At 38.1% G+C, this 26,632-nt stretch overlaps 1 protein-coding gene across 1 annotated transcript; it reads right to left on the bottom strand.

Annotated features, from left to right (window-relative positions):
- Positions 1 to 17,765: 17,765 nt before the first annotated feature.
- On the bottom strand, positions 17,766 to 25,238 carry LOC112044151 (uncharacterized). Its single transcript, XM_052885178.1, has 6 exons — positions 23,883 to 25,238; positions 23,466 to 23,628; positions 22,790 to 22,847; positions 20,988 to 21,163; positions 18,616 to 19,937; positions 17,766 to 17,937 (listed from the first exon to the last, which is right to left on the bottom strand). The coding sequence occupies exons 1-6, from the start codon at positions 25,034 to 25,036 to the stop codon at positions 17,766 to 17,768; spliced, it is 3,045 nt and encodes a 1,014-aa protein (XP_052741138.1). The 5' UTR covers positions 25,037 to 25,238.
- Between the last annotated feature and the right edge of the window lie 1,394 nt (positions 25,239 to 26,632).

Below are 26,632 nucleotides of genomic sequence, written 5' to 3' on the forward strand. Positions count from 1 at the left end.
TTTTTATTTTAATATCTTAAAAAATAAAATTTATTCATAAAATGTTGAGCTCTTTTCTGCCATAACTCTTTGCTCAGATTTTAAAAAGTACCGTTCGTTTATGTACGGATCTCGTACGGATTATAAACGTTCTAAATTACATAACAACACATGTGCGTTTTACTTTACATAACGGCACATGTGCGTAATGAGATACATTACAATGTTGAAATTTGTGAATTAAGAGATGCTTTACGAGCAATAGTAGATTGTTATACAAGGGGCTAAAAAGACCCATTATATACGAGGTATTTTTAGGGCCCGAGACGAAGGCGAGGGCCGCCTAAATAGAAACCGAGTTTATAATGGGTTTAGCCCCGCGTGTTACACTCTGCTTTTCACTACGATTGCGAGAAAATAAAATAGTTTAGTACAATATTCATATTATTTTAATTGAAAATTAAATGTACAAAGTCTACAATTTTGGATATTAAGGGAGATGCTTTTACCCGGCAACATAATTTCCGACTACTGTAAAGATGAATAATGATAATAGTTTAAAAAACTCCTTTCGTAAGTGAATCCATTCGTTGTTGTTTTCTCAACTTTACCTAGGTAGGTATTTAAGTAAATGCGTCTCGACTTTGATGGTAACAGATTGAAAATTTCATCCATCTCCAAATTAGGATCACCATTCTCACTAGAACAACAATAACAATTAATGTTGAAAAATATGTAAGTTACGGTCACAAATTTACAATAAATTTCTTAAAAAAATCAAGTGTGTATTATTCACGCCAATTGTTTTTTAAATTCTCGCTTTTTAATTTCATTTTTTTCACATGAGAAAAAGGCAAAGGTATTACACCGTAAAGGATGTCCCATGTCTTCAAATCTCGCTCTATTCGCAACTCAATAAAAATTAAATAAAAAAATAAACTCATTCCACAGACAAGAACGCTGCATTTCATTACAATTAAAGTTTTTTATTTATTTTTCAAAACAATCGGGGCCTTACCTATAATGATTCTATTTTTGAATAAAACCTTCTTCGTTTTATAGTAGGCTAGTACTTGGCTAGTACTCGTAACAGACAAGAATTAAAAAAAAACAAAATTACTTTAGCCCCTAGAGGCTAAAATGCTTGTTTAGCCCCGCTGTGGAGTGGTAATATGACAGTGTTTTTGAGCAAGAGTAGTGAAAATGTGTTTTATAGATTGTTATTACTTAAGCAGTAGAGGTAGATTTTACTCCCCAGATTGTTTCAGTAGATTGTAGCTTAGTAAATGTATCAAGCCGACGCTAATTTTACCGCCAAGGCTATCGGCTCCATCCCCCGCACATCCCTGCAGCAATAAACCAGCGGGCGCGGGGGCGCGGTGCCGTCGCCGCCGCGCACCACCTGACACTGCAGCCCGACCTTCGCAGGACCCTCACGTGCGACACGACCCCATCATTTTAGCCTAGAAATTGACTGTAAGCTTACCTACTACCTACTACTTATCATCAGTTGTCGATCAATTGGGAGGTGGTCGTAACGTATAGGTACCTACATATAAATAAAGTCTGTGTGATTTCAAGTTAAGTGTGTTTTTAAGACTAAAACTGTACTTTTTGTGAATTTTTGTCTGTCTGTTTGGTTATTCGGGCTAATCTCTAGAACGACTAAAGCAATATTAATCAGCAATATCAATTTAATAATAGAATTGATTGTCCGGAGCTGGTTAACAGGTTTGCGATTAGAGCACCAAGAACGAACGCACCTCGGTATCCTTGCAGTTTATTATTTCACAAGCCATGTAGGACAAAGTTAGGTAAACACTCTCCCATACCAAGAATGTCTGACATTTATAATAATTTCGTAAAAATTCAAAATGAAATTGACTTATTTTTCAATAGATATTCTGACTTTAGACGTAAAATAATTGAATCTCTGACATTTTTACTCTTTACCTTTTTTTTTAATTGTAATAAAAAAACAGTTGTATAAATTGACATATCTTTAATTTTTAACTATTGATCGTATTTTTTTTTTAACATTTTTATTATTTAATTCTTAATTTTTTTCATTCGTACCAATTGTATTTTTTTTTGTTCTATTTGCAACCTTAATTGTACCATTTGACATTTTTATCATTTCTATCTTTTAATCATATTATTTATCTGACATTTTTTAAATTTAATTATTCTTAATTTTAATTATAATTTTACTTGAAATAGTATCTGGACTTCTCGTGCCAAACTTGTAATATATTGTACCTATAAATTAAATTATTTACCTATTAATTAAATTACTTATTACTTTTGTGAATTAGATTATAATTGTTTTCTCTATGTATAGTATATACTTGATATCTTAGAGTTTGTTGTACCTATGAATTAATGGATATCTATAACTAAGAAGTGTACATAATATCTAAAATTGTGAAAGTTGTGAAAATCTTTTAATAGCATTAACCTAATTTATCAATGTAATTAATTGTAAGCATGAATTTAATGTATTAGCGGTTGATTTTCCTTAATAAATAAATAAATAAATAATTAAATATAAACGGGACTTTCACTGATAGATAGAGGAGGTTATTGAGCAACACTTATTAAGTCGGAAAAATTCATGGTCCCCTCGGGCTTTATGAAAAACTGAATTTCATGCTAACGAAGTTGCGGGCATCCACTAGTTAATAATATTATTCTATTTTTTACTGAACTAATTGGATGATTTAGCACTTGGTTGCTAACTATGGTCCTCATAAGAAGGCTCTGAACCACTCAGATTGTGAATGAGTGAGTTATGCTTGGATGCGTGATCGAATCACAAATGACGATATCCGCAGAAGAACCAAACATACCGACATAGTTCAACGAGTCACAAACCTTAAGTGGCAATGGGCGGGGCATATTACTAGAAGCGCTGTTCGACGTTGGGGTCCCAAGTTGCTGGAATACCACCCACATCGGAAAGCGCAGTGATCGTTGACCATTAGAACCGCTGCAAACAGACTGTTTGGAAGTAGGTGGTAAGAGGTAAGTAAGTAAAAAAAGAGTCTCATAATATTGATGATGATACCTACCTACTATCGAATGGTTTGTCTTTTCGTGTCAACTATGTTGAAGTGACATCTGCATCGTTCTTTTATCCTTGAATAGGTAGGTACTTTAAAGTTAAAATAAGAAAGAGTAAGTATAAAATAAAGAATCCATTATATTTGTAACAGTAGGCTCAAATGTTCATCTCCCTTCGTCAGCTCGTCAAACAATGACGAGAGACAATGACGTTTGAGGTACAACTTGCTGAATACGTTCAGTGCTCTGAGACTTTCAGCTCGAACAATAAAAGTGAATATTTCATGGAAATGTGAATAACTAGCGGACGACCGCGACTACGTCCGCTGAAAATTGTTTTCTCACTGTATTCTTCAAGAGAAATATAAAATCGTTACGTTTTTTATAGTACCATAGGTATAGTAATGGTGTATAGTTAGTAGACGTCTGATAAGAACAGATTTTACAACAGGGCCGGGATTAAGGAAGTCTAAGGGCGGACGAAGTCTGGCATTCGCTAGTTATTTGTTATTCCAATTACGTAAACGTAAAATGAAATAAATTTTCCACAACGAATAACACAGTTATCGATTCCGTCGTTCAATGGAAGCAAATTGAAAGTACATAAGTTTGTTTTCCACTGGAAGCCGAGGAAATAACCCAGCGGCGCGGACACAAAAGGAATAAAACGGAGTTTATTTGAGAGCGCCGTGACGAGGGGTTGTGTAATCTGTCGATACTGACTAAACGCTTGCTTGTTTACATACGTAGTACCTATAATAAGAGCTCATTTGTTTATGTCTCTATTATGAATTATGAAATACTAGAGGACACCCGCGACCTCGTCCGCGTGGATTCAGTTTTTCACAACCCGCAGGAAACATGGATTTTTCCGGGATGAAAAGTAGCCTATTTGTGTTAATCCAGACTATATTCTATCTCTGCTTCAAAATTCAGGTGATTCGGTTAAGTAGCCGAGGCGTGAAAGAGTAACAATCATTCAAACCATCAAAATCACCAGGTTTTCGCAAATCTCGGGAATACATGGATTTTTTCAGGATAAAAAGTAGCCCTTAATCCAGAGTAAAATCTATTTCCATTCTAAATTTTGGTCACATCGCTTCAGTAGAAGCGGCGTTAAAGAGTAACAAACGTCCAAACAAACATACAAACTTTGGCTTTTATAATACTAGTAGTAAGTAGGAATTAGGAAAAAGAAAACAAAATTCTTAAACGTCGTAAATACTAGGTCTAATTTATAAGCATGCATTTGAGACTTTGGGCACAGTAAAGGTTATGCTCATCTGACACTAAAAATATTATTATTAAGGTATGTGACAAATTGATCCATGCGTCAGGTGACCAAAGAGCTGACACTTATTTGGCCCTTTAGATCTTACTTCACCCTACCTTAGGGTAAGGTAAGAAATACAAAAAAAAATATTTTTCAAGATTTTATTGTGCGACCTTGTTCACATTTATACATGTTCACGCTAATTTACAGCTTTCTAGTAGTCTCTGCGCTAAACCGCGGACGGACGGACGGACGGACAGACATGACGAAACTATAAGGGTTCCTTGTAGACTCCGGAACCCTAAAAAGGGCAACAACTCCTAATTCAGTAAGTATGAGATACGAGTATATACCAAATTCAATCTCGTTTTCCTCATAATTTAAAATGACAGACAATTTTGTTCGTGAGTTTGCGAATGATACTGGTTCTAGCGTCGTGGGTCTAAGCTCCATATGCTCATACAAGGAGGGAGGCCTGGCCCTGCAGTGGGCCATCAAACTAGGCTGCTAGTGATGTAAGCATTACGTCGCAGAGACGTTGACATCTGCATAAGTGCGAGCGAATGCGCCAAAGTGTAAATTGGCTGCGGACTGCGGCATGCGAGTGCACGTCACAGTAGGTGGCCGCCGTAATGGGATTACTGTGCAGGCCGAGTGTGCCGAGTTATGTAAAACTGGTAGCGAACTACCTAGCGCTAATGTGTACAAAGTCATCATTCTCAGACTATTTTAAAGGCCCTTTCTAGCAGGCTTGCCTCATAATAGGAGATGGGATATGGATTTATGTTCAACACTCGTTAGCCTATGGGGCTTTGAATCATTAGATCTTGGATTCGATTGGTTCAGGATATGACATAGATACTAGTTTTCTTTCAGCCCTCATTCGCACGTGAGTTTTTTTTAACGGAAGTTATCGTTCAAATATAGTATCAAGTTAAATGAAGGTTTTCCAACGCCCAAAATTGAAAATGCAGCACTGCTCGTGCAAGCATCAAAAAAGCATCGTGTTTAAAAAACGTTGACGTGTGAACATTTAGTTGGAGATGCATTTGTTTTATTTGAACGCTTTTTTAACGTCCGTTAAAAAAACTCTAGTTCGTATAAGGGTTCAAGCAATAAAATTCGTAGTTGAAAAGTTAAATTCTCAGCCCGGAATTGTCAATTTGATGTTGTTAGTTGGGCTATAATAATGTATCAGTGTTATGTGCCTAGTCATAATACTCAAAAAGCAAATCAAGCCGTCGGTCCCGGTAGTGATGATGGTTATTTACATCTGATAATTATTATGATAGAGTCAAATATATCTAAGCCCGCCAAGCCGCATCGGAGCAATGTGGTGCCTGGCCCTTTAGATGGCCCTCAAAATAGGGTAATGATGATGACTATATGGCTATTCAGGGTGATTCTGTCTTTAGTGCGGATATTTTTTTTCGTGGTTCTGTATCATTAATAGAATATAAATCTACAAACAGTTCGATACATTTAATGTAATTTTTTTTTTTAATTTATGTCTCTAAAATAACAAAATAATGTACATATTATTACTAAACAAGATATATTCAGCTTAAACGTGATCTGGTGACGTCCTTTAGGTATCAAACGAAAATAAAATAAACGCACAATAGGGTGACCCTAAAATTCTGTTCAAAAGTAAATAACTTTAGCTAACGATAATTTTGTTATTTTTGAGTTAAAAAAAAAAAAGAAAAAATACGTGATCATTAAATTTTGTTTATGTACAAAATATAAAAATATCCGCACTAAAAAAATTTTCTTCCTGTATATAACTGTCGGTGCTGTTTCAAGAGGAGATGGTCAATTTCAGGTCCACTCTTGTACCCCATATCATTAAAATTTAAAAAATACAAGGATTTTATTAAAATTTATTAAAGTGAATAAATCTAACTAAATAAAAAGAAATAAATAAAATAAAAACCCAAGCTTATGAGTTTTAACAAGATGGCGCCCATAAAGCAACTATGACATGACAATTGACAGCAAAAGTCAAATCGACTACTGTATTGAAAACGTCATCTATCCGCCATTATTACCCTTATTAGTGTTGCATTTCTTGGGAGATAATGAAAATAATTTCGAAAGAATTAAAGTAAATTCGTAGATTTGTATAATCAAAAATAGTTAAAAAAATTATTTTCTTTTATTTCCGCCAGGGTACAATGACTGACCCCTGGGCTCCATACAATTTTGGACCATCTTATTTAACTCGTATTAACATATTTTCCTGCGTCAAAGAGAACCCAAGCAAACAGTGTGTAATAGAGCATTGTCTATACGAATTTACTAAACAAGAGGCTTAGTTAGGGCACAATATTGAGCGCGATCCGAGCGCATTGTGTGTACACCCTCTGACTTAGCAGACAATATGTCCCTCATTGCGTATGCAGAACTGGATCAAATGTCCATTGTGATCCCCCCAACTAAATACATTGAAGGACAGACTGTATGAGTTGACCTAGATACCAAATATGCTAATTAGAGTATTAAGCAGTGACTTACTGTAATGATTTTTGATGACTTTTTTGACGCTGTTGGTGGTGCTGTGACTTCGCAATAGAGGAGTCCTGGTTTCGATTTCCAACTCCGGTCATTCGAACATTAAAATCTGATGTAATGGTTGTTACAAATTAAGCCAATCCGCAATGGGAAGCGCCATCCCATCTTCTATTGGCCCTCTTATTAGTTGTAACTTGACGGCCTCCGTGGCGCAGTGGTATGTGCGGTGGATTTACAAGACGGAGGTCCTGGGTTCGGTCTGGCCGGTCGGAGGTTTTAGGTCTACCAACAAAGACGTACCGCCAAGCGATTCCGGTACGATGTCAAAAACATAGACTGGACTTGTGGCATTGCGAGGTAAATAAAAACTTCTAAAAATAAACGTATATATTCGTCAAAATCAAATATTTCAGCGAAATAATCTCCGCGTGTAATTCGTCAATCACGCCAATTTGCAGGCTACAGAGTATAAATTGAGAGGCGGCACACTACACCAACTGCTGGCGACACAGGGGTACGGGGTGCGGGGTGCGGGGACGGGAGGCTGACCCGACATTGACCGAGTGCGTCATTCATCCCAGCGCACGCACGCCGCATGCCGCATGCCGCATGCCGCATGATGATTGCATGCTGCCTATGCAACGATTCATGCATTCGTCTGCTTCATTGATCATAGGTTGATCGATTGGAAGTGTTTAGCCATAATGTTATAGATATAAAGATTTTCCTTGCGATTTTTGTATTTAATTATTACCGCTTACATGCAAATTGCCTTTCTGGTTCTGTGGCAAGCTTTTTCGTCTACGGATCACGAGTCCCAGGCTTCCTAAAAAAATCCGATAATTTGTAAAAATCAGCCTGAAATTGGTAAGTCCGTGGTGTTACACCCTGTGTCTCAGAGACTACGTTGTATGCCGTCAATTCTGAACCCTGATCATTCTATTTGATTGATAACGTTCTTCGTAGAGTGAAACATTATTAAACTAAATACGTTTAAATTAAATAAATTTACAAAACGGAGGTCCTGGGTTCGATCCCCGGCTGGGCAGATTGAGATTTGCTTAATTGGTCCAGGTCTGGCTGGTGGGAGGCTTCGGCCGTTGCTAGTTACCACCCTACCGATAATTTTTCATCCTCCTCCTAACAAGTTAGCCCGCTTCCATCTTAGACTGCATCATCACTTACCATCAGGTGAGATTGTAGTCAAGGACTAACTTGTAAAAAAAAAATAGTAACCCCAACAACAAGCCTCAATAGCTCAGTAGTAATCGTCAGTAATCGCCGAGGGTGGTGCTTCGATCCCCGCCCCTGGACTGTTGTCGTTCCCATTCATAACAGTCTTTCCCGACTACTTGAGGGAACGGTTACATAGATTGGTCATATTTAAAAAAGATGACAAATATTCTTCTCTTTTAAAAAAAAAACCAAGCGTTGTAGCACTATTGTGGTTCGAGATGCCAAATAGAAGTATACATAGAAGATCTCCTCCGGAAAAATAGAGAACAGGAGCAGAAAAGGCTATATAGCTATAGCAAAAGCATGTCTCTTTGACTGAGAGTTACATATTACTTGTTCCTTTTGTTGTAGAGTCCCATGGGCCATAAAGTTGCAGAGCCAAAAAATTTCTTCAAATAATTCCACCGCGGCTAGTTTCCTCTACTCAGTGACTGAAGGCCTGGTTAATTTTTCACGCAAAGAATCAGCCTGGCTTTGTGACGCGGAAATGCAAACGTGGCATGAATTGTATAATTATTACGATAACTTAGCTATAGATTTCTATTGTATTCTATCTCAATAAAAAAGCAAATAAAAAACTTACTCGGAGATTGTTTTGTTACAAAATAATTAAAAAACTGCTAGGCATCAAACAATAAAACATCGTCTTTCGACTGCGACAGCGGCATATGAAGTAATTTATAACTAAACCCGCGTAATCTCCACATTCTGCACATTCTGCACATTCTCGCGCTCTCAACAAAAACTGCATTTAAGGCACACGGAGATGGCGAGCGGAGGAAATAGAAAAACCGTTGAAACTTGAAGCGCTCTCTGAGAACAAAGGCTTAAGCGCCCGTTACTTGTAGCAGCACGTAGCTCGGGCCAGGGATGCGGGCTGTGGAGTGCACAAGGATTTTAACTAGAGTGTGCGCTATACGTACTAATAGTACTAAATGGAAATTCCTTTTTCATTCAATCTTGGTTGGTAATAAGCTCTTAGGGTAGGTAATGTATTTTTACATCAATGAATTGCACGGCAGTGTATGCAGGCTATAGTCTTTTAACCATAAACAATTTCATCTTTAAAACCCATACTCAGCTCACTGCTGAGCCCGAGTCTGCTCTCAGAATGAGAAGGGTTAGACTAATATTCCACCACGCTGACACAATGTGGAGGAGGAGATGCTTATCATAGGTAATAATAAATATGCATTGTAAATAATTATAATAATTTTAATAGAGCAACTATTGAGCTGCTAGCTCATAATACAGAATACACTGTATTCTGAGGTTGTTAGTACTCTTTCCAACAGTACCTGTGTCGTTGGCTTCTGAAATAGTCAAACTAAAAATCACAAAAAGGTGCTTGCAAAAAATACAAATAAATAGTTTAGTTTTTCGAAAGCGACTAAAGTGCCGGACTAAAGACTAAAGTGTTTTTCAGATAGCATGACCTTATGACGTTCATAATACGTACTATTATCGTGAATCACGTTAACTTTCAAGATTAAAACGAACTACCAATGCTATCTGAAAAACACTTTAAAGTGTAAATTCGTCGTGTAGTGAGCGCCAGCCCTACAGTAGCAGGTGAGGGCGGGCGGGCGCGGGGTGCGGCGCGCGGGGGGGTATTGACCGCAGGGGAGGGGGCGGCCTTGGCCCGCTGCACCACTGCGCGCTACCCCGGGCGGCAGCACTAGTGCATACTAAACACTTGCACAACTTGTGACATGGTTAGCAAGCTTTATCGTTTGCCTTCATTTTGGAAAAAAAAAAAATATTTGAAAAAAAGTAAAAAAATCAAAATACTTTTACGAGTACATTGTTCTACTGACTCTTAATATAAGTAAGTCCGTTTTTTTCTCAATTAGTTACTTTAAAGAACAACGATTACTTAATTTTATCAACCTGGGCGGTACTTCCCATCCCAGAGAAATTCCGGTATAAAAATACCTAATTTATAAAGTTGCTCAATGACTATTTTTTCTATCATCTAATGAAAGTCCCATAAGAATCGGTTCGTTTTATAGATTAATCCGGACAAACAGACAGAAAAAAAAATTTATTGTTTTAGTATAGTCACAGAAAACATATATGATATAGTGTAAATAATACCTAATAATTATAAGCACTTTAGATCATTGGGAGATATCATGAAAAACTGATTTTTTTTTAAAACTAACATCATAGAAAACATAATTGTTGTTAAGTTGAATCAAACACCGCCATCCAAAATGTCCTCTATATAACGTCTCCAATGTTAGATACAACTGTACGATTGTCATGCCGCGGCTCAACAGAGCACTCTCTCAAACAAATTATTTATAATGCTTTTGAGCTGCGCCTGTAATATTCCTTTGTACATTTTGCGCTTTCGGGTCACCAGAGTCAGAACTGCTCCAGATACTGGTATCGATCTCTTGAGCAGAACCAGCCACCGCCACAGGTATTAGTTAAGGAGTCTGAAATTGTCATATAGTCTTACCTACTCACCTACCTTACCTATTCAATTTTATTCATTCTTATAAACAGAATAAGGTAACAGCGGACAATGACATCTTCAAACTAACTGCTATCAGTCTAATCAGGTTGTATTTTAGTGTATGGAAACGCTTCCTAAAGGACAATGACCCGATTTGGTAGGTATAATTGGTAGGTAAGTTAGGTTTTTTTTTTATTCTCATAAAACCTAGTTAGCCCTTGACTATAATCTCACTTGGTAAGTGATGATGCAATCTAAGATAAAAGCGGGCTAACTTGTTAGGAGGAGGATGAAAATCCACACCCCTTTTCGGTTTCTACATAACATCGTACCGGAACGCTAAATCGCTTGGCGGTACGTCTTTGTCGGTAGGGTGGTAACTAGCCACGGCCGAAGCCTCCCACTAGCCAGACCTGGACCAATTAAGAAAATCTCAATCGACCTAGCCGGGGATCGAACCCAGGACCTCCGTTTTGTAAATCCACCGCGCAAAACACTGCGCCAAGGAGGCCGTCTACAAATTATCCCTTGATTATAATCTCACACGGTAAGTGATGATGCAATCTAAGATAAAAGCGGGTTAACTTGTAAGGAGTAAGATGAAAATCCACTCATGTCGGTTTCTAGACGACATCGTTACGGAACGCTAAATCGCTTGACGATACGTCTTTGCCGCTAGGGTGGTAACTAGCCACGGCTGAAGCCTCCCACCAGACAAGGTTAGGTTAGTTATGTGGGTATGTGGGTAGACGTTACAACGAACGCAAAAAATGAGCATAGTAGGTAGGTAAGTACTCCAAGTGTTACTTACTTCAATTTCGAAAACAATTCAGAATGGCGGCGGTTCGATTATGCTATACAAAAAAGTTCGAACCCCTTACAATTTACGTCTTTATATAATTGCGTATCTACTAAAAGCTAGAAACAATGTGGCGAAATTCCAAAGTATCAGGCAATAGCGTTAAGATAGTATCGAAAGCACTGAAATACTCCCCCGCCCCTCTCCGCCCGCCCTAGCCGCCCGCACCCCCGCGCCGCCCGACGCGGATGTCGTAAAGTTGACGTTATTTTATGACTCTCTTTCCTTTACTTAGCTGGAAGAATAGAGATGTGCATTTCATACCATTATTGTGATCGTCGATAGCTTATTATACGTAAAAGCATTTACATTAAAATATAATAAAAAAGATAAGCTACTTTGAAATTAACATTACATTACACAAGGTATTTTTAAAGATAGGTTTGAAATTAAGTTCAGTTAAACTGAGAAAAAACATAACTTTTCCAAGAATTTTTAAAAATAAAATAAAAGTTAACTACAAAGAATTATATTTGAATAAAAAAATCTCAATTATAAGCTTCAAGCTTCGAAAAATGTCTTTAACTTAGTTCTGATTATAACACGTTTTCCTGATACTACTTTCTAAAATATCATCGGTAGTTATTCTCTACAAATATAAAATATTTCAAAAATGCTTCAACAAAGTATCTATAGAACTAATGTTAACATCACTAGTCGGTTCCTCAGCGCCTGTGTAGCAGTAATAGCGGAATTTCTTTCCCGTTCGCCATTAAATTTCAACTTGGACCGTTTCATAAATAACATTATCTAACTTCGGCATAGCGCGCTAACATCATTACTTTTCTTAAAAAAAAAGTAGTTATAAAAATACATCCGAGTATAGACTAATACATTGCAAAGTATTGTATCTCGGAAAGTCCGTTTGGTTTTTTCCTGATAATGTAAGTGCCGTAGGCTCCTTACTGGGACTACAGCGGCGTCACCAGGGGCTTGGGCGAGCGCAAAAGAATCATGCAGGAGGGAGAGAGAAGAGAGAGGAACGACTCTCTAAGGTCTTCTCCTCTGAGACTCTCGGCATGGAGGGTCGTTCGGAAAAAGTGGTTTGGCCCGAGTGTATCAGTCCTGGTGCTGACGAACTCTGGATTGAGCCTACGTCAGGACGATGTTAGAAATAGGGGACCTCGTCTTTGTCGGCGAAAACGGCAGCCTACCATTGACGGAGTATGAGATGGACTATCTATACTCCGTCCATGGCTTAGACTGAAGTTTCGTTTCCTTCAGTCTTACACACTAACGCGCTGTTTGTCAACTCTCTTCTGTCAAACGCCAAACAGAATTACAAAAGCATTACATACCCGTCGGAGGCCGTCAAAATGTCCCGACCCGTCAAAATATCATGTGTAATACTGTGTACTAGGTACTGCACTCTGTTATTGTTGACTCTGCGGCTTGTCGCTCAAGACTGTGTTGTTTGAAAGCCTTTACAAGAGGTTAGTGTCGAGCTTTAGATGTCCATGGGCTGATAATGATTATGATGATAATCATAACTAAGATTATGGTATAAAGTATTGAAGTATCTACACATATTGTCGGTAACATATAGAATAACAGCGCTTTTTAATATAGATATTAGATAAATGAAAGATATGATATTATGATCGTTGTAGCAGAATTAATGGAGTCAGGCGCCTAATGAGGCAGCTACTCCATTAGCATTTCCCGAACGTCGGCCATTACAGGCGCGGCGGTAATTGCAGCCGGCACGCCATCTCTGCGCCGTACAACACATGCCACTTCTAGCCGAAGACAACATTTTTATACCAATTAATGACTTGTTTTTCCTTCAGAGACAGCATACGCATGATAAGTTTTCCAGAGTCCACGTCAGTATTTGCTCCCTATGTTTTAGTGTGTGTGGTCATTTATTGTCTGAAGAGTTATGAACGAAACGTTAAACCGTAGGTTTCGATCATATCTATATATTGGTATATATAGCTTCTTCGTTCCTTAGCGGTTTCCATTGTTTCGTTCATTGTGTCGTTTAAATATTCCACATGTTGGCCGCTGTGCGCAAGTAGATAGAGATAGATTGTCAAATAACATATCCCTTCAACGCGCCCGCCTATGTTGGAGTTGGAGTGTAGGTCTAAGTACTAGAGCCCCTCTCTTTTAATTGGGAAGAAAGCTGCAGTAAAAAAATATAAAGGAAAAAGTATTCATCCTTAGAATAAAGCGTATACCTCGACATGTATTTACCTATCGGGGGATGTTCTTGGCATTAGCAAGTCTAATGGCGCGCCAATTTGTGTCGAAGCGACGTCGGAATGTTATCTATTTATTGCTGTAGAACATCGAACCAACGCCCGCTGCCATGGCGACCGCTGCCTTTGTTTCATTCTAATGCCTTTGTGATATACGGTTATACAGATTTTGCGTGTATTCTATAATAACCCACACCACCATTCTTTTTTATATAAGTATTTCTTACAAATATGCCTCTCTCTCTCAAGTCGGTCCCTCATGACTGTGGATCACCTTGGTGAATTATGTTTCGATAGACAATGCTCCTTCATCGAGTGCGGTCGCTCGCCATTTCCATTTGGACAAAAAAGGTGCAGGCTCCTGTTTCCTTGAGAAGATCTGACCATCGGCTTGGAGATCTGTCATGTCCTTTTATATTTCCCACCACAATATTTTTTTCCAAGTTGTCGCTACCACGGCGTGTGATATGTCCTAAATAGCTGAGAAAACGCTACAGCGCATACGCTACAGACATGCGCTACAGACAGATGGTTGAGAGACGTGTTTTAATTTGAAACTGTGAAAGAATTGATACATTTGTGCTTTTGGCAGTCCACGGTAAACGTAACATTCGCCTCCAACACCACATCTCGAACACATCAATTCTTTGTCTTTCTATGGCGTGAATAGTCCACGTCTCTACACCAGGAAGATCGGAAAAAATAGTGCGTGGTCTAGACGTGTTTTGATACTATTTGAGATGTTTCGGCTCTTCCATCTTCAAGATGTTTATTAACATCGCCATTAGATTGAACCAGGATTGAACAGAACGTTCAAGCTAACAATCAGACCAAAGAGGCATTCACAGTGAGGATCACAGTGAGGCATAGTCCTAAGCTTCATCATGTGCCTGCAATTATAGCCAATCATAACTTTCACTGGGACACAAAAATATCTTGGTGGCAGAGCTCAATCATAACGAACTTTACTGCAACGAAATCCTCTTTAGTTGCAAAATAAACTTATATATTTACAAGCAGCAAAGATAGAGTTTGACCTGAATTCCCTCAGACGATGTGGAGGGCAGAGCCAGAACAAATGAAGCTTAATAATGATAAAGTTGAGCTCCCCGAGCAATATGAGCGCGAACTTGGTAAGCGAGTTATATGTATTCGAGTCGAAGAAGAAATTATTAAAACTTTCCTCACTCCGGCTAACTGAGTTAACTAAACAATCTGCAGTTATTGCGGCTCCTATATTTTTACCATTTTGTACAATATATACGTAGGAATAGTAACTCCGTCATTTTCTATAACCTTACTTAATTTAGTAAATGATCATCACCAGCCTATTTTGATGGCCCACTACCTATTGGGCCAGCTTGTGATTTTCGTTAACAATATGCTTTACGGAATGCGAAAAATGCGGCTGTTATTGATTTGAGGTTAATTATATAAGGTGAGCGACATTAGTGACTAGGCCAGCAGGTCCCCTTCCATATAGAAGATTGTATTTGGAACTTAAAACTCACTCCCGATTAACATGGGCTATATATATTTGACCCCCGTTTTCCCACGGGAACGTGAATGAGTGTTTGCTAGTGTACCTATATATTTAATACGTTTTACTTTATTAAGGTATACGGACGAGGGATAATCACGCGATAGAGGTCTCTAGCGCTTTAAACGCAGTAATTATCCATAAGTACAGGGAGGTGGTTGTGCATAAAATATGATTAATTTCATCATTTTAATTATGTTCAGCACATAATTAAGGAGCATTAAGTAGAACTGTAGTTTTACTCGCCGTGTTTTTAACCTACTTGGAAAATGCATAACACCATGAATATACATCGAATTGTCTAATTAGCCTGATTTTTTCACCTATTATGAGGGTTAACAAACCATATCCGGATAGCAATTATAATTATGTTGTAAGGACCTGCAAACACCACAACCTGGAACCGCCATCTTCCAGCGGCTCCCAGAATATTATGATGTCATCACTCCACGAAGACCTTGGGATCCCAACGTCTATCGGCACCTCACTCCCTTGCTTACTTGCGATAGAAACATTCCATACATAATTTTACCCTAATTATTATTTTCTATGTCCTATGCTGCGTCTCAAGAAAAATCGCTGGAGGCAATAGTTAAGAAATTGATGGTTTTGGTAAATTTTAACTACTTTTGTGAACACAAAGCTTAGGTAATCGGATAAACTGTAATATCCCAAATAAAGCAGCGAACCGTAACATTATGCTCGTAGCAACGTATCGTAACTCGTAACTCGTAACTATCATTAGGTACGCGAACAAACTTCCTCACTACACATTACGTGTAGCTCGTCGCTGACCATAAAGCTAATAACAAAAATTAATATTATATTCTGGAACTTTCTGATATTCTTCTGGTTTTACTAACATCTTTGAAGTTTTTTGAATAGCACACTTCGATTTAAAGATTATTTGTGCAAGTGGATGCCCCTAAAAAATATGAAAATCAAATTACAAAAATCAGTCATTTATATATTACATCTAGGGAAGGTATTCAGGATTTTATTATTTATTACTTTGTTGACGTAGGTACCTTAGCTACTTATTACAAAGATTGTGATGCAAAATCTGTCTCAGAGCCAAGTCGAAGATGGCTAGACAAATATGGCGAAACTGTAAAAGTTTCTTACGGGGTTATTCGTTTTAATACCTAAACATTTTTCTTTTCTTGTATTTTTACGACAAATAATCACATGCTGGGTGCAACTTCTTTAATAAAATTTGCGATGAAGAGAAGAATACAAAACGTTCAAATGCAAAATTGTGATAACTACACTTTACAAGTAACGATATATCGCATGGATATCGCGTGTTGTAAAAGCGTCTCAAAGGAATATTTTATGAGGACATGGAGGTATAATACAAGTATATGACACCTCCACAAGCCTCAATGCTCTCACGTCTCTCGTATGAATACGTAGCGCCAGAATTTAATATTTATATCAGCGCGTCGCGTAAACATGTCGTTACCCTTGTCGTTACGTGCTCCTCTTGTTTACGATCACACTTCTTTCGTGTTAAGTTGATTCACATTTTAATGACAAGTCTCACGTTTCAGCTCTTGAACTAATATCATATTCAGTATAATAGTATGTTAAAGATGGCATCCCCGCGTGATTTGAAGGCGACCCACGCTCAAATCGCTTAAAGATAACTTCTAAAATGTGGAGAACCTTTCACAAACGACTCGACTTTTGAAAAGGGCTTAAAATTAAGCCTATCTATAATATTTGTTTTCGATTCCTCATCATCATCATCATATCAGCCGATGGACGTCCACTGCAGGACATAGGCCTTTTGTAGGGACTTCCAAACATCACGATACTGAGCCATCTGCATCCAGCGAATCCCTGCGAATCGCTTGATGTCGTCAGTCCACCTGGTGGGGGTCGGCCAACACTGCGCTTACTAGTGCGGGGTCGCCATTCCAGCACTTTGGGACCCCAACGTCCATCGTCTCTTCGAACTATGTGCCCCGCCCATTGCCACTTCAGCTTCGCAACTCGTTGAGCTATGTCGGTGACTTTGGTTCTTCTGCGGATCTCCTCATTTCTGATTCGATCACGCAGAGATACTCCTAACATAGCTCTACTTTCGATTTCTATATTCGGTTAATTCTTCTGCTATAGCAGCTCATGCGGTCTTCCGTCTGAAGTTCATAGATGAGGAGGAAGTTACTAATTCAACAGAATTAGTCCATCGTGGTGACTATGATTATCTGCCTACTACGTAAACGAAATCATGCTTTTATGATAGTTTGCAAAAATAACTGTTACGCAATACCCATACGAATACTGGTTTCATTGTTACGCTTTCACACCTAAAACCACTAAAACTTGAAATTGAGATTTTCACAAGTCCCGCGGGTACCTTCAATTTTCGGGATAAAATGTACCGTTTATGTTAATCCAGGGTAAAATCTATCTCTATTCCAGATTTCAGCCAAATCGGTTCAGTAGATGCGGTTTAAAGGAGTAAATACTTACACACACGCAAACTTTCGCCTATTAATTATTAGTGTAACTAACATTTACTATGTTTATTATCGTATTCTCACGGTAACGGTAGTTGATAACTCATTAAAGTTTATAACAAAATTAACTTTATAAAGCAATATTTCTTTTCCAAAACTTCACCGTTAAGGCACTAATTTAGGGAGGTGTTCTCTGAAGTTGTCCTCCCAGAAGAGGACCTGATCCTGGTCGGGGAAGGCGCCGGGCAGCAGCTGCTCGCCGATGTCCAGGTACTGCTGCTGCTGCAGAGTGTACGGCGCCCAGCGAGCGCCCAGAGACGCGTCGGGCGTCGGGTCGCTGGAACAAGTCATGCTCTTTTAGACTTTGAACACTATTCTAATAGCAATAAACTTTGTTATATCAGAATGAGAGAGCCGTGATAGCCCAGTGGATATGACCTCTGCCTCCGATTCCGGAGGGTGTGGGTTCGAATCCGGTCCGGGGCATGCACCTCCAACTTTTCAGGTGTGTGCATTTTAAGAAATTAAATATCACGTGTCTTAAACGATGAAGGAAAACATCGTGAGGAAACCTGCACATCAGAAAATTTCTTAATTCTCTGCGTGTGTGAAGTCTGCCAATCCGCATTTGGCCAGCGTGGTGGACTATTGGCCTAAACCCTCTCATTCTGAGAGGAGACTCCAGCTCAGCAGTGAGCCGTATATGGGTTGATAACGACGATATCAGAATGAAATATCACAGTAGGAGAGGATCGTTTTTAAGAGGTTAAATGGACAGCATTTTAGACCTCTTAAAAACGATGCATGTTATTTTTTAATTAGGAGAACATCGCTAAATGTTACCTACAATTATTGATCTTTCATAGCACAAACAAAGTATTATTACGAGTAAATTATCACTTGTCAATATATAATAAACTTGAGTCACTTGGTCAATATCCTTTATGGCATAAATATACTCATAGCCAAAGCATTATATTTTTATAGTTCTTATTTCATAGATGCGTCTACTCACCCATATTTAGCAAAATTAGTCCACAGTGTCGTGACTTGTTCGACCATTTTGAATGTTTTTGACTTGGTATCTATGTCAGCCGTGTAGGGGAAGAGATACGGAAGATCATCGGAATGAGCCACCACTGGCCTGTAGTCGAACAAGTAGTCGATTCCCGTCAATTGCGTGAAGATGTTCAATTCAGATTTACAAGTAAACTTGTACAAGTAATGGTTTTGGTCACTCGTTTTGGCAATTATTTTTTGGAGAGCCATCGCTCCGTACACAAACATTTCCATATTAAAATATTTCACCATGTAGTCTAGTGTCTCCTTTGACGCAACTCTCTCTCCCAAATAGAATTCTCTAAATTTTTCTCCTATTTCCATTTGGGTCACTAAAGAGGTGTTCGTTATATGAGGTTCTGGAACAAAGAATTCTGTAAACTTGTTGGCTTGATCGAAAATAGAATCAGCATCGACACCAGTCGTAAAATACATGACTCCTTCGTCTTCAGTATAGCCGTTCATGACTTGCACGCCCTCGTGTATGCCGTCACGTAACACGTCGTACGGATGCCCGAAGAAGAATCTTTCGTTATCACCGAATTGATTTTCCGAGACGATACCGAAGTATACGTTGGGAGATTCTTTGGCCCATTGAGCGTAAGTAACTTTGATTCGTTTTGAAATAAGATTTTCATACGGTTGGGCTCTAAGGCACGCAGCGGTCTCTCTGTCGTCTGTAGAATAACATCCTAGTTCCTTCGCCAGAGCTACTCCTCTGTCCCGCGCTCTGAATGTAATCGGCCACCAACATGTCAGAGCACCGCTCTGTGTGATAGCCCTTTGGAATAAGCCTCTGCTCATCGGTGAAACCAAATGGAAAGAAACACTCGCTCCTCCAGCGCTTTCCCCGAATATGGTGATGTTGTCAGGGTCTCCTCCGAACTTTCTTATGTTCTGTTTAATCCATCTCAGGGCAGCAACTTGGTCCTTCATGCCGGCGTTGCCGGGAATTTCCTCAGTGTCGAGGGAAAGGAAACCTAAAACTTCTAATCTGTAGTTTAGGGTGACTAAGATGACTCCTTTTCTCATGAGGAATTCCGGGTTCTGTTCGTCGACGTTCCCACTGCCGCTGACGAATCCCCCTCCATGGATCCACACCATAACCGGCAAAGATTTGATTGGAGCGATGTGGGGAGTGTAGATGTTAAGATACAAGCAGTCTTCGCTTCCGACGGGTGGCAGAGTCTCGTTTGTGAACAGCTCATATTGGTAACATTTGGGAGCGTGTTGTTTTGCACTGCGAACTCCCTGCCATGGGGTTTTTGGAAGTGGAGCCTGGAAATGATAATTGAAATTTGTTAATTTGAATTGACAGAATTTCTTTTTCAAGTTATATTTGCGCTTGCTTGTTACGCAATGAGTTGGACGCCTATGTTCGTGCCGCTGCTGTCTGGATTAAATATTTCTTAACCTTTTACCTTAAGTTAATAAACTTAAAATTTGTATTAAGTTACAAATTGGAACTTTATTAAGTTCACTAACTAATGTTTATCTATGAATTTTTTAGATACATTGTCATTTGTTTCATGTTATTTTTGCCGATGACTAGTTTTGAGTATCACGATATGAACCATCGTGATAACCGATTCAAGATAATGGATTAAAACATTTTAGTTTCTAATAAATAAGTATGTAGGTATACTCCACATGACTTCTCTTCACGATTGAAATTTTATATTGAAAGATTTTTATAAATGTAACTAGCAGTTTAAAGACTACGTCCAGCTGGTTTGAATTGGAAAATCCTTTTTGTATTGGATAGCCCATTAATCGAGGATATAGGCCAATATTTTTATACTACTTATTAGATATGTTACGTGCCTACGGAATCACCGCAAAATGTGTTCAAACTCAACTACTCCACTGAGCACACACATACACAATTGTTGTGTTTACTAACGATATATTTATGCATATATAGTTTTTACACTACTGAACACACAACTCGGCATTGTAGAAAATATGTAAGTATTACTATGCTCAAATAACTTTCGTTGTTTACTATGCGATTAAATGAAATTAAGCTAATTGGGTGACTCGCGATTGTTGAGACGCGCTAGTGTCATATTTAATAGCATAAAATTAATGCTACAGGCTATATAATATAAGTCACGCTATGACTAATAGGGGTGGAGCCATAGAACAGAAAGCAATCAAGCTGTTAGCAATTCAATGTGCCTAATAGAATGTGTCAAAAACGGAAAATGAAAATCCTTTTAAGCGATTCCGTTGCGTGCATACTTATGTTTCCACTTTATTATAAGTTATAAAAAAAGTTGCGAACGAATTGCTGGCGTCCGATAATAAAATATAAAAATGCATCACCTTGAATCTTAAATCTCCGACGGGCGGTTCAGCGTAAGGGATGCCCTTAAAGCTGAAGTACGGGCTCCCGTAGGCACTCCTCACCACATCTCCCTCTAGGATACCCTCATTCACTGACACGTGGATTGCGAATATTTTCGATAAGAAAAATAGAGCCCAATTGAATACATCCATTACTATTCACTATTATAGTTTCCCACTTTTAAATAGCAAAGCAATGGTACATTAATTATTTAGAACTCCCGAAAAGATCAATTCCAGACTTTATTTATACTATATTTCAATCAGGAAGTACAGAAAAAAATTCAAGATAAAATTTACTGATATGGCTTACCCATACCCATACATGAAACGGAATGGTTGACTTCGTGTATTGAATGACGCAGTTCCCAAGAAGTGATAAGTTGTATCTTTCAGCTCTGGACCGACACATCTTGTCAATCTAATCCAGCTTTATCTCGATAACACACAGTTTTGGATTTTATTAAAGACACGATAAGGAAACTCAATATTAAATTATTATTATTGTTTGATTAATATTAATTTTTGCACAATCTACATCCTTCAATCCCTGGATCTACTAAACCGAATTTGAAAATTCGTTTATCACTAAAGACACGTTATTTGTGAGTTATAAAGGCTAGAATCTTCTATACTTATAATAAATCTGTAGAGAGGTCAATTCTGTACATAAAATAATATTTCCAAAAAAATAAATTTGTCTGTCTATCAGGGGGTGATTAGTGATCGATACTGATCACCAAAATGCAGTCAGTAAAATTTTTGTCTGTCTGTATGTTCGTTATAAAAACAAAAACTACTCGACGGATTTTAATGTAACTTCATACAATTATTCTTCATACCCCTGGGCAGGTTAAAGTATACTTTTCATCACGCTACGACTAACAGGGGAAAAACAGTGAAGGGAAATGTTGGGAAAACGTGAGAGTTACTCCATTTTTACAGCGATACTACGGTAAGGGCTGGATTAAAAAGGTCTCAGGGCGGACGAAGTCGCGGACGTCCGCTAGTCCCTAATAAAAGTAGATAAATAAATAATCATCATCATCATCACTATCATTATCATATTCGGGTCACTGCTGAGCTCGAGTCTCCTTCACACACGCAGAGAATTAAGAAAATTCTCTGGTGTGTAGGTTTCCTCACGATGTTTTCCTTCAACGTTTAAGACACGTGATATTTAATTTCATAAAATGCACACAACTGAAAAGTTGGAGGTGCATGCCCCGGACCGGATTCGAAACCACACCTTCCGGAATCGGAGGCAGAGGTCATATCCGCTGGGCTATCACTATATCACATAATGAATAGTAGAAGAATAAATTAGAATAAATGTTCCCGCTCGTGTTGCTAAGCGATCATCATCGATGCTCTCTCTGGGAGACGGCCTCGCTCGCGAGGGGCACTCAAAAGCATCAGAAGGTCAAATGCCCGTTCCGCTCTCACTTCGAGTGCCTCCTCGATCACTGCTTTAGAACGTTTTGTACTTCAGCTCTTTTCCGATTATGTCATGCAGATAATATCCAATTAATTATGATATTGTGGGTATAATAATAAATAAAAAATCGATGGCTAATGTGCCATTGAGTGAAAATATTATAAAACATCTTAGCAGTAATGCTACGTGGAAGACATGTTTCATCATAATCAATCTATTTTATTAGCCCAGTACAAGAGTTTATGGAAGGGGTAGGTTAGGATAGGGTAGGGAACGGAAGAAATTAACATAAAGTCAAGTGAGTTGAGAGTGTCGTCGTAGTTCTCAAGGGTATAGAAAAGACCAACTAAATGACCATCACCAGGTTGACTTCTGGCAGGACAACTCCAGGAAGCGCCTGCCTGAAATAGTGCCTTAGCTGTGTAACTTGTATTGTATTACAAAATTTTTTGTTTAATTTTAAAAGTTATTTTCTGCTCATCGTTAACGTACCGTAGTTACGAATTAGTCTCTGTACATCTATCGATATTCTCATATTCAAAATTTCATGATGATGGATTGACGTGAATTTTTCAATAAATCGTTTCTTCTCCCGAACAACTTTGATACTGATTTGAACTTTGATTGACTGACCCGGAGGAGGCACTGGCTTTTAGAGCCTACTTGGATGAGCCACTTTCAAACTGAACGAGTTTTTTACAGTTAGTCAACCTACTCCTATAGACAACAATTCCCGGTCTCCCCTTATCACAAGTAGTTACTTATCTATAATATTGTAAGAGTTAATGAAAACAATGACATTCTGTTACCGATTTATATTACTAGTACAGAGCTATTATAATATAAATAAAACTACTGATGAAATCGATCACACCATTTATAAAATTGAACGATACTAATAAAACTCGCTATATTACAAATAAACAAAATCAAAATTATGCCGTTTTATTTTTTATTAAAAATTATAATTTTTTTTTTTAAATTCTACTAATCTTTCAAGTTAATATTATTTATGGTACATATTGTGGTAGATATTCTTGAAAAACGCTTTCCCAGAAATCAATTTCTTCTTTGTCCGGAAATGTTTTCGGAACAAGTATCTCTCCAATGTCCAAATACTCTTGATTTGTTGAAGTGAAGGGCAACCATTTTGCACCCAAGCTGTCATCAGGAGTGGGATCTCTGAAATATGTGAACAAAACCTTATGTAAATGACAACTTTTTTTTCAATTTCCTTGTATGTATTTTTTTATAATTTTTAAGATAGGTTGGTACTTATTACACTTTTATATGTACCTACTCGTGTATGTCAATGTTCATGTAAATCTGAAACCCGGCTTAAATATTAACTTTGTCATGTTATTTAAATCAGAAGAAGAAGAAAATGGAAGCTAGCAGAATCGACAGATAGCAAGAAATAGTTCACGTTTGCTTACCCATATTTTGCGAAATTCGTCCACAATGTCGTGAGTTGATCAATCATTTTGAAGGCATTCGACTTCATGTCAATTGTTGTCGACGATGGAAACAGGTAGCCGAGGTCATCGGCGTGAGCCGTCACTGGCCTGTAGTTGAAGAGTCCGTCCAACCCCGTTGCAGACGAAAACATGTTTAGTTCAGATTTACACGTAAACTTGTACAAGTAACTCCTGTCACCGACTCTCTTAGCGACCAGTTTCTGCATGGATACCGCCGAAAATGAAAAAAGTTCCATATTAAAATACCTTAACAAATCGTCCAAATTATCTTTAGATGCTGTATCATTTTTCAAATAAAACTCTCTGAATCTTCTCCCAATTTCCATTTGTGCAGTTAGCGGAGTCTCTCTTGTGAAAGGGAGAGGGACGAATAGCTCCACGAATTTGTTTGCTTGATCGAAGAGTCTTTCGACGTCGACTCCGGCGGAGAAGTATATTATACCTTCATCTTCCGTATACCCATTGATGATTTGTACGCCTTCGTGCATATCATTGCGAACGAGATCATAGGCATCTCCATAGTAGTATCTTTCGTTGTCACCGAACTGAGTTTCCGATACTATAGCAAACAAATTCATAAAGTTAGGAGATTCCTTACTCGAGGCGGCATACGATAATCTAACTTCTTTGCCGTACAGATTTTCAACTGGTTGGTTTATAAAGAATTTATAGATCTCTTTGAGGTCATTGGAATAAAATCCTAAATCTTGGGCCAATCTTATGGCTTTTTCTCTGGGTCTAAACGTACGCGGCAACCAACCCGTCACTGTTCCACTTTGCATGATGGCTCTTTTAAAAAGACCTTTGGTCATCGGCGACACTACGTGGAAAGAAACGCTCGCCCCTCCAGCGCTCTCCCCAAATATAGTGATGTTGTCAGGGTCACCTCCGAACTTTCTTATATTCCTTTTAACCCATCTCAGAGCAGCCACTTGGTCCTTCATGCCGGCATTTCCAGGGATGTCTTCGGTGTCTAGGGAAAGGAAACCTAAGATCTCCAGCCTGTAGTTTAGAGTAACGAGGATCACGCCTTTTCTAATAAGATATTCAGGACCGTAAGCGTTATCGTCGCCGCTGCCACTGATGAATCCACCGCCATGTATCCACACCATGACTGGCAAAGGGTTAACGGGAACTATGTTTGGAGTGTAAACGTTGAGATACAAGCAGTCCTCGCTCCCGACGGTCGGTTCTGTGTTGTTGGTGAAGAGTTCATAGTGAAAGCAATTAGAGGCATGTTCTTTGGCATTGCGAACTCCTTTCCAAGGATTTTTAGGCTCCGGTGCCTGTAATAAATTACCATAATATATTTTCAATTTTACCTCATGTACCATTTTCGATAACCGAGATGAGAAGAATAGAGGGGAAAAAGTTAAATTATAAGAAAACCTACCTTAAATCTCAAATCTCCAAGTGGAGGCTCCGCATAAGGGATGCCCTTAAAACTGAAAAACGGATTTCCATATGGGTTCGCAACGACTTCTCCCTCCAGAATACCTTCCTCTACTTGTACTTGAACACTGATTATCTTCCAAAACAGAGGATATATCCAGTTGAGGATATTCATTCTCTAAAACTTATAACACGTTTCACATTATCAAGAGTCGCGTGCAAACAGAAAGAATTTTCAAATGTAAAAAGTTAATTAACGAGGATAATCGCATTAAAATCTTACATTTTTTCTCAATTTTTGAGTTAATGTTAATTCTGTATATCTATACATACCTATCTGTTACGTAAGGCTAGCTTATTCTATACTACAAAACTATGAAATGATTTTTTTTTGTGAGAAACTCACTAAGAATCTGTAGATATATTTTTATCTTATACATCAAAGTAGGTTGACCAATTGTCTGAAAGTATTTCATTGAATCCGAATCTTAACAGAGGAAAATATTTAACGGCATTATTTCGGCAAGTAATGATGACGGAAATGTTTAACTTACTCGTATAATTAACTGAATAACCAGGCAATTAAGAATATTTTAATTTCATAGTAATTATTAAGTATTAAAAATTTAATAATATTCTTGATTTGCACGTGCCAAATTACTAATTAATTATAAGTTTGTTCATAAAACCTACATCTCGTTCAGTACAAAAAAGCTGGTCATCTTAACGATTACCTAAGTACGATATTGTTACAAGCCCTCCACAGTGATTTTGCTGACGCGCCAATACTCTCAGATAACATAATTTTAGGGTTCCTTTGTCAGCAAGGAACCCGACGACGCCATGTTCGTCGTTCCACCCGTCCTCAGTTTTAAGAGACGTTTAGCACTATAAAACTGAAAATTTTGCACATATAGGTAAAAGCATACAAAAGGATTGAATTAAAAAAAATTAAATATTTGCTACATCTCAAGTGAGGGACGTTTTTATTTCTTGTCAATGTCGTTAGAGAGATTTTTTCAAAAATTCAGCCATTCAACATCATTTAAGATTCAGGGTATGTAAAGTATTACATTTTTAAGTGCTAATTTTTCGTGGTCAGTTGCTTCTCCTTTGCCAACTAAATGATTGCTATTGGAAGGATTTACCGTGAAATAACTATTTAAAAACTATAAGGCGTAGGTACACTTCAATTTGCTCAAAAGTCCTGTGTTAATACAGTTTTTGAGTTTCATACAAAAATATAAATCTTTAATTATTACTGTAGATGAGAACTGATAACTACAACACAACCGGTTAGCGTACTGCTCGATGAG

The sequence above is a fragment of the Bicyclus anynana genome, chromosome 13 (genome assembly GCF_947172395.1).
Source record: "Bicyclus anynana chromosome 13, ilBicAnyn1.1, whole genome shotgun sequence".
Lineage (NCBI taxonomy): Eukaryota > Metazoa > Arthropoda > Insecta > Lepidoptera > Nymphalidae > Bicyclus > Bicyclus anynana.

Bases quoted from the DNA above. Each gene is read 5' to 3' on its own strand.
- LOC112044151 (XM_052885178.1), bottom strand. From the start codon at position 25,036: ATGGTGTGGATACATGGCGGTGGATTCATCAGTGGCAGCGGCGACGAT. The intron at 19,938-20,987 runs GTGATGCATTTT...TATCATTTCCAG, and splicing joins TCGGAGATTTAAGATTCAAG to GCTCCACTTCCAAAAACCCC. The intron at 17,938-18,615 runs GTGAGTAGACGC...GACTTGTTCCAG, and splicing joins ACTAATTTTGCTAAATATGG to CGACCCGACGCCCGACGCGT.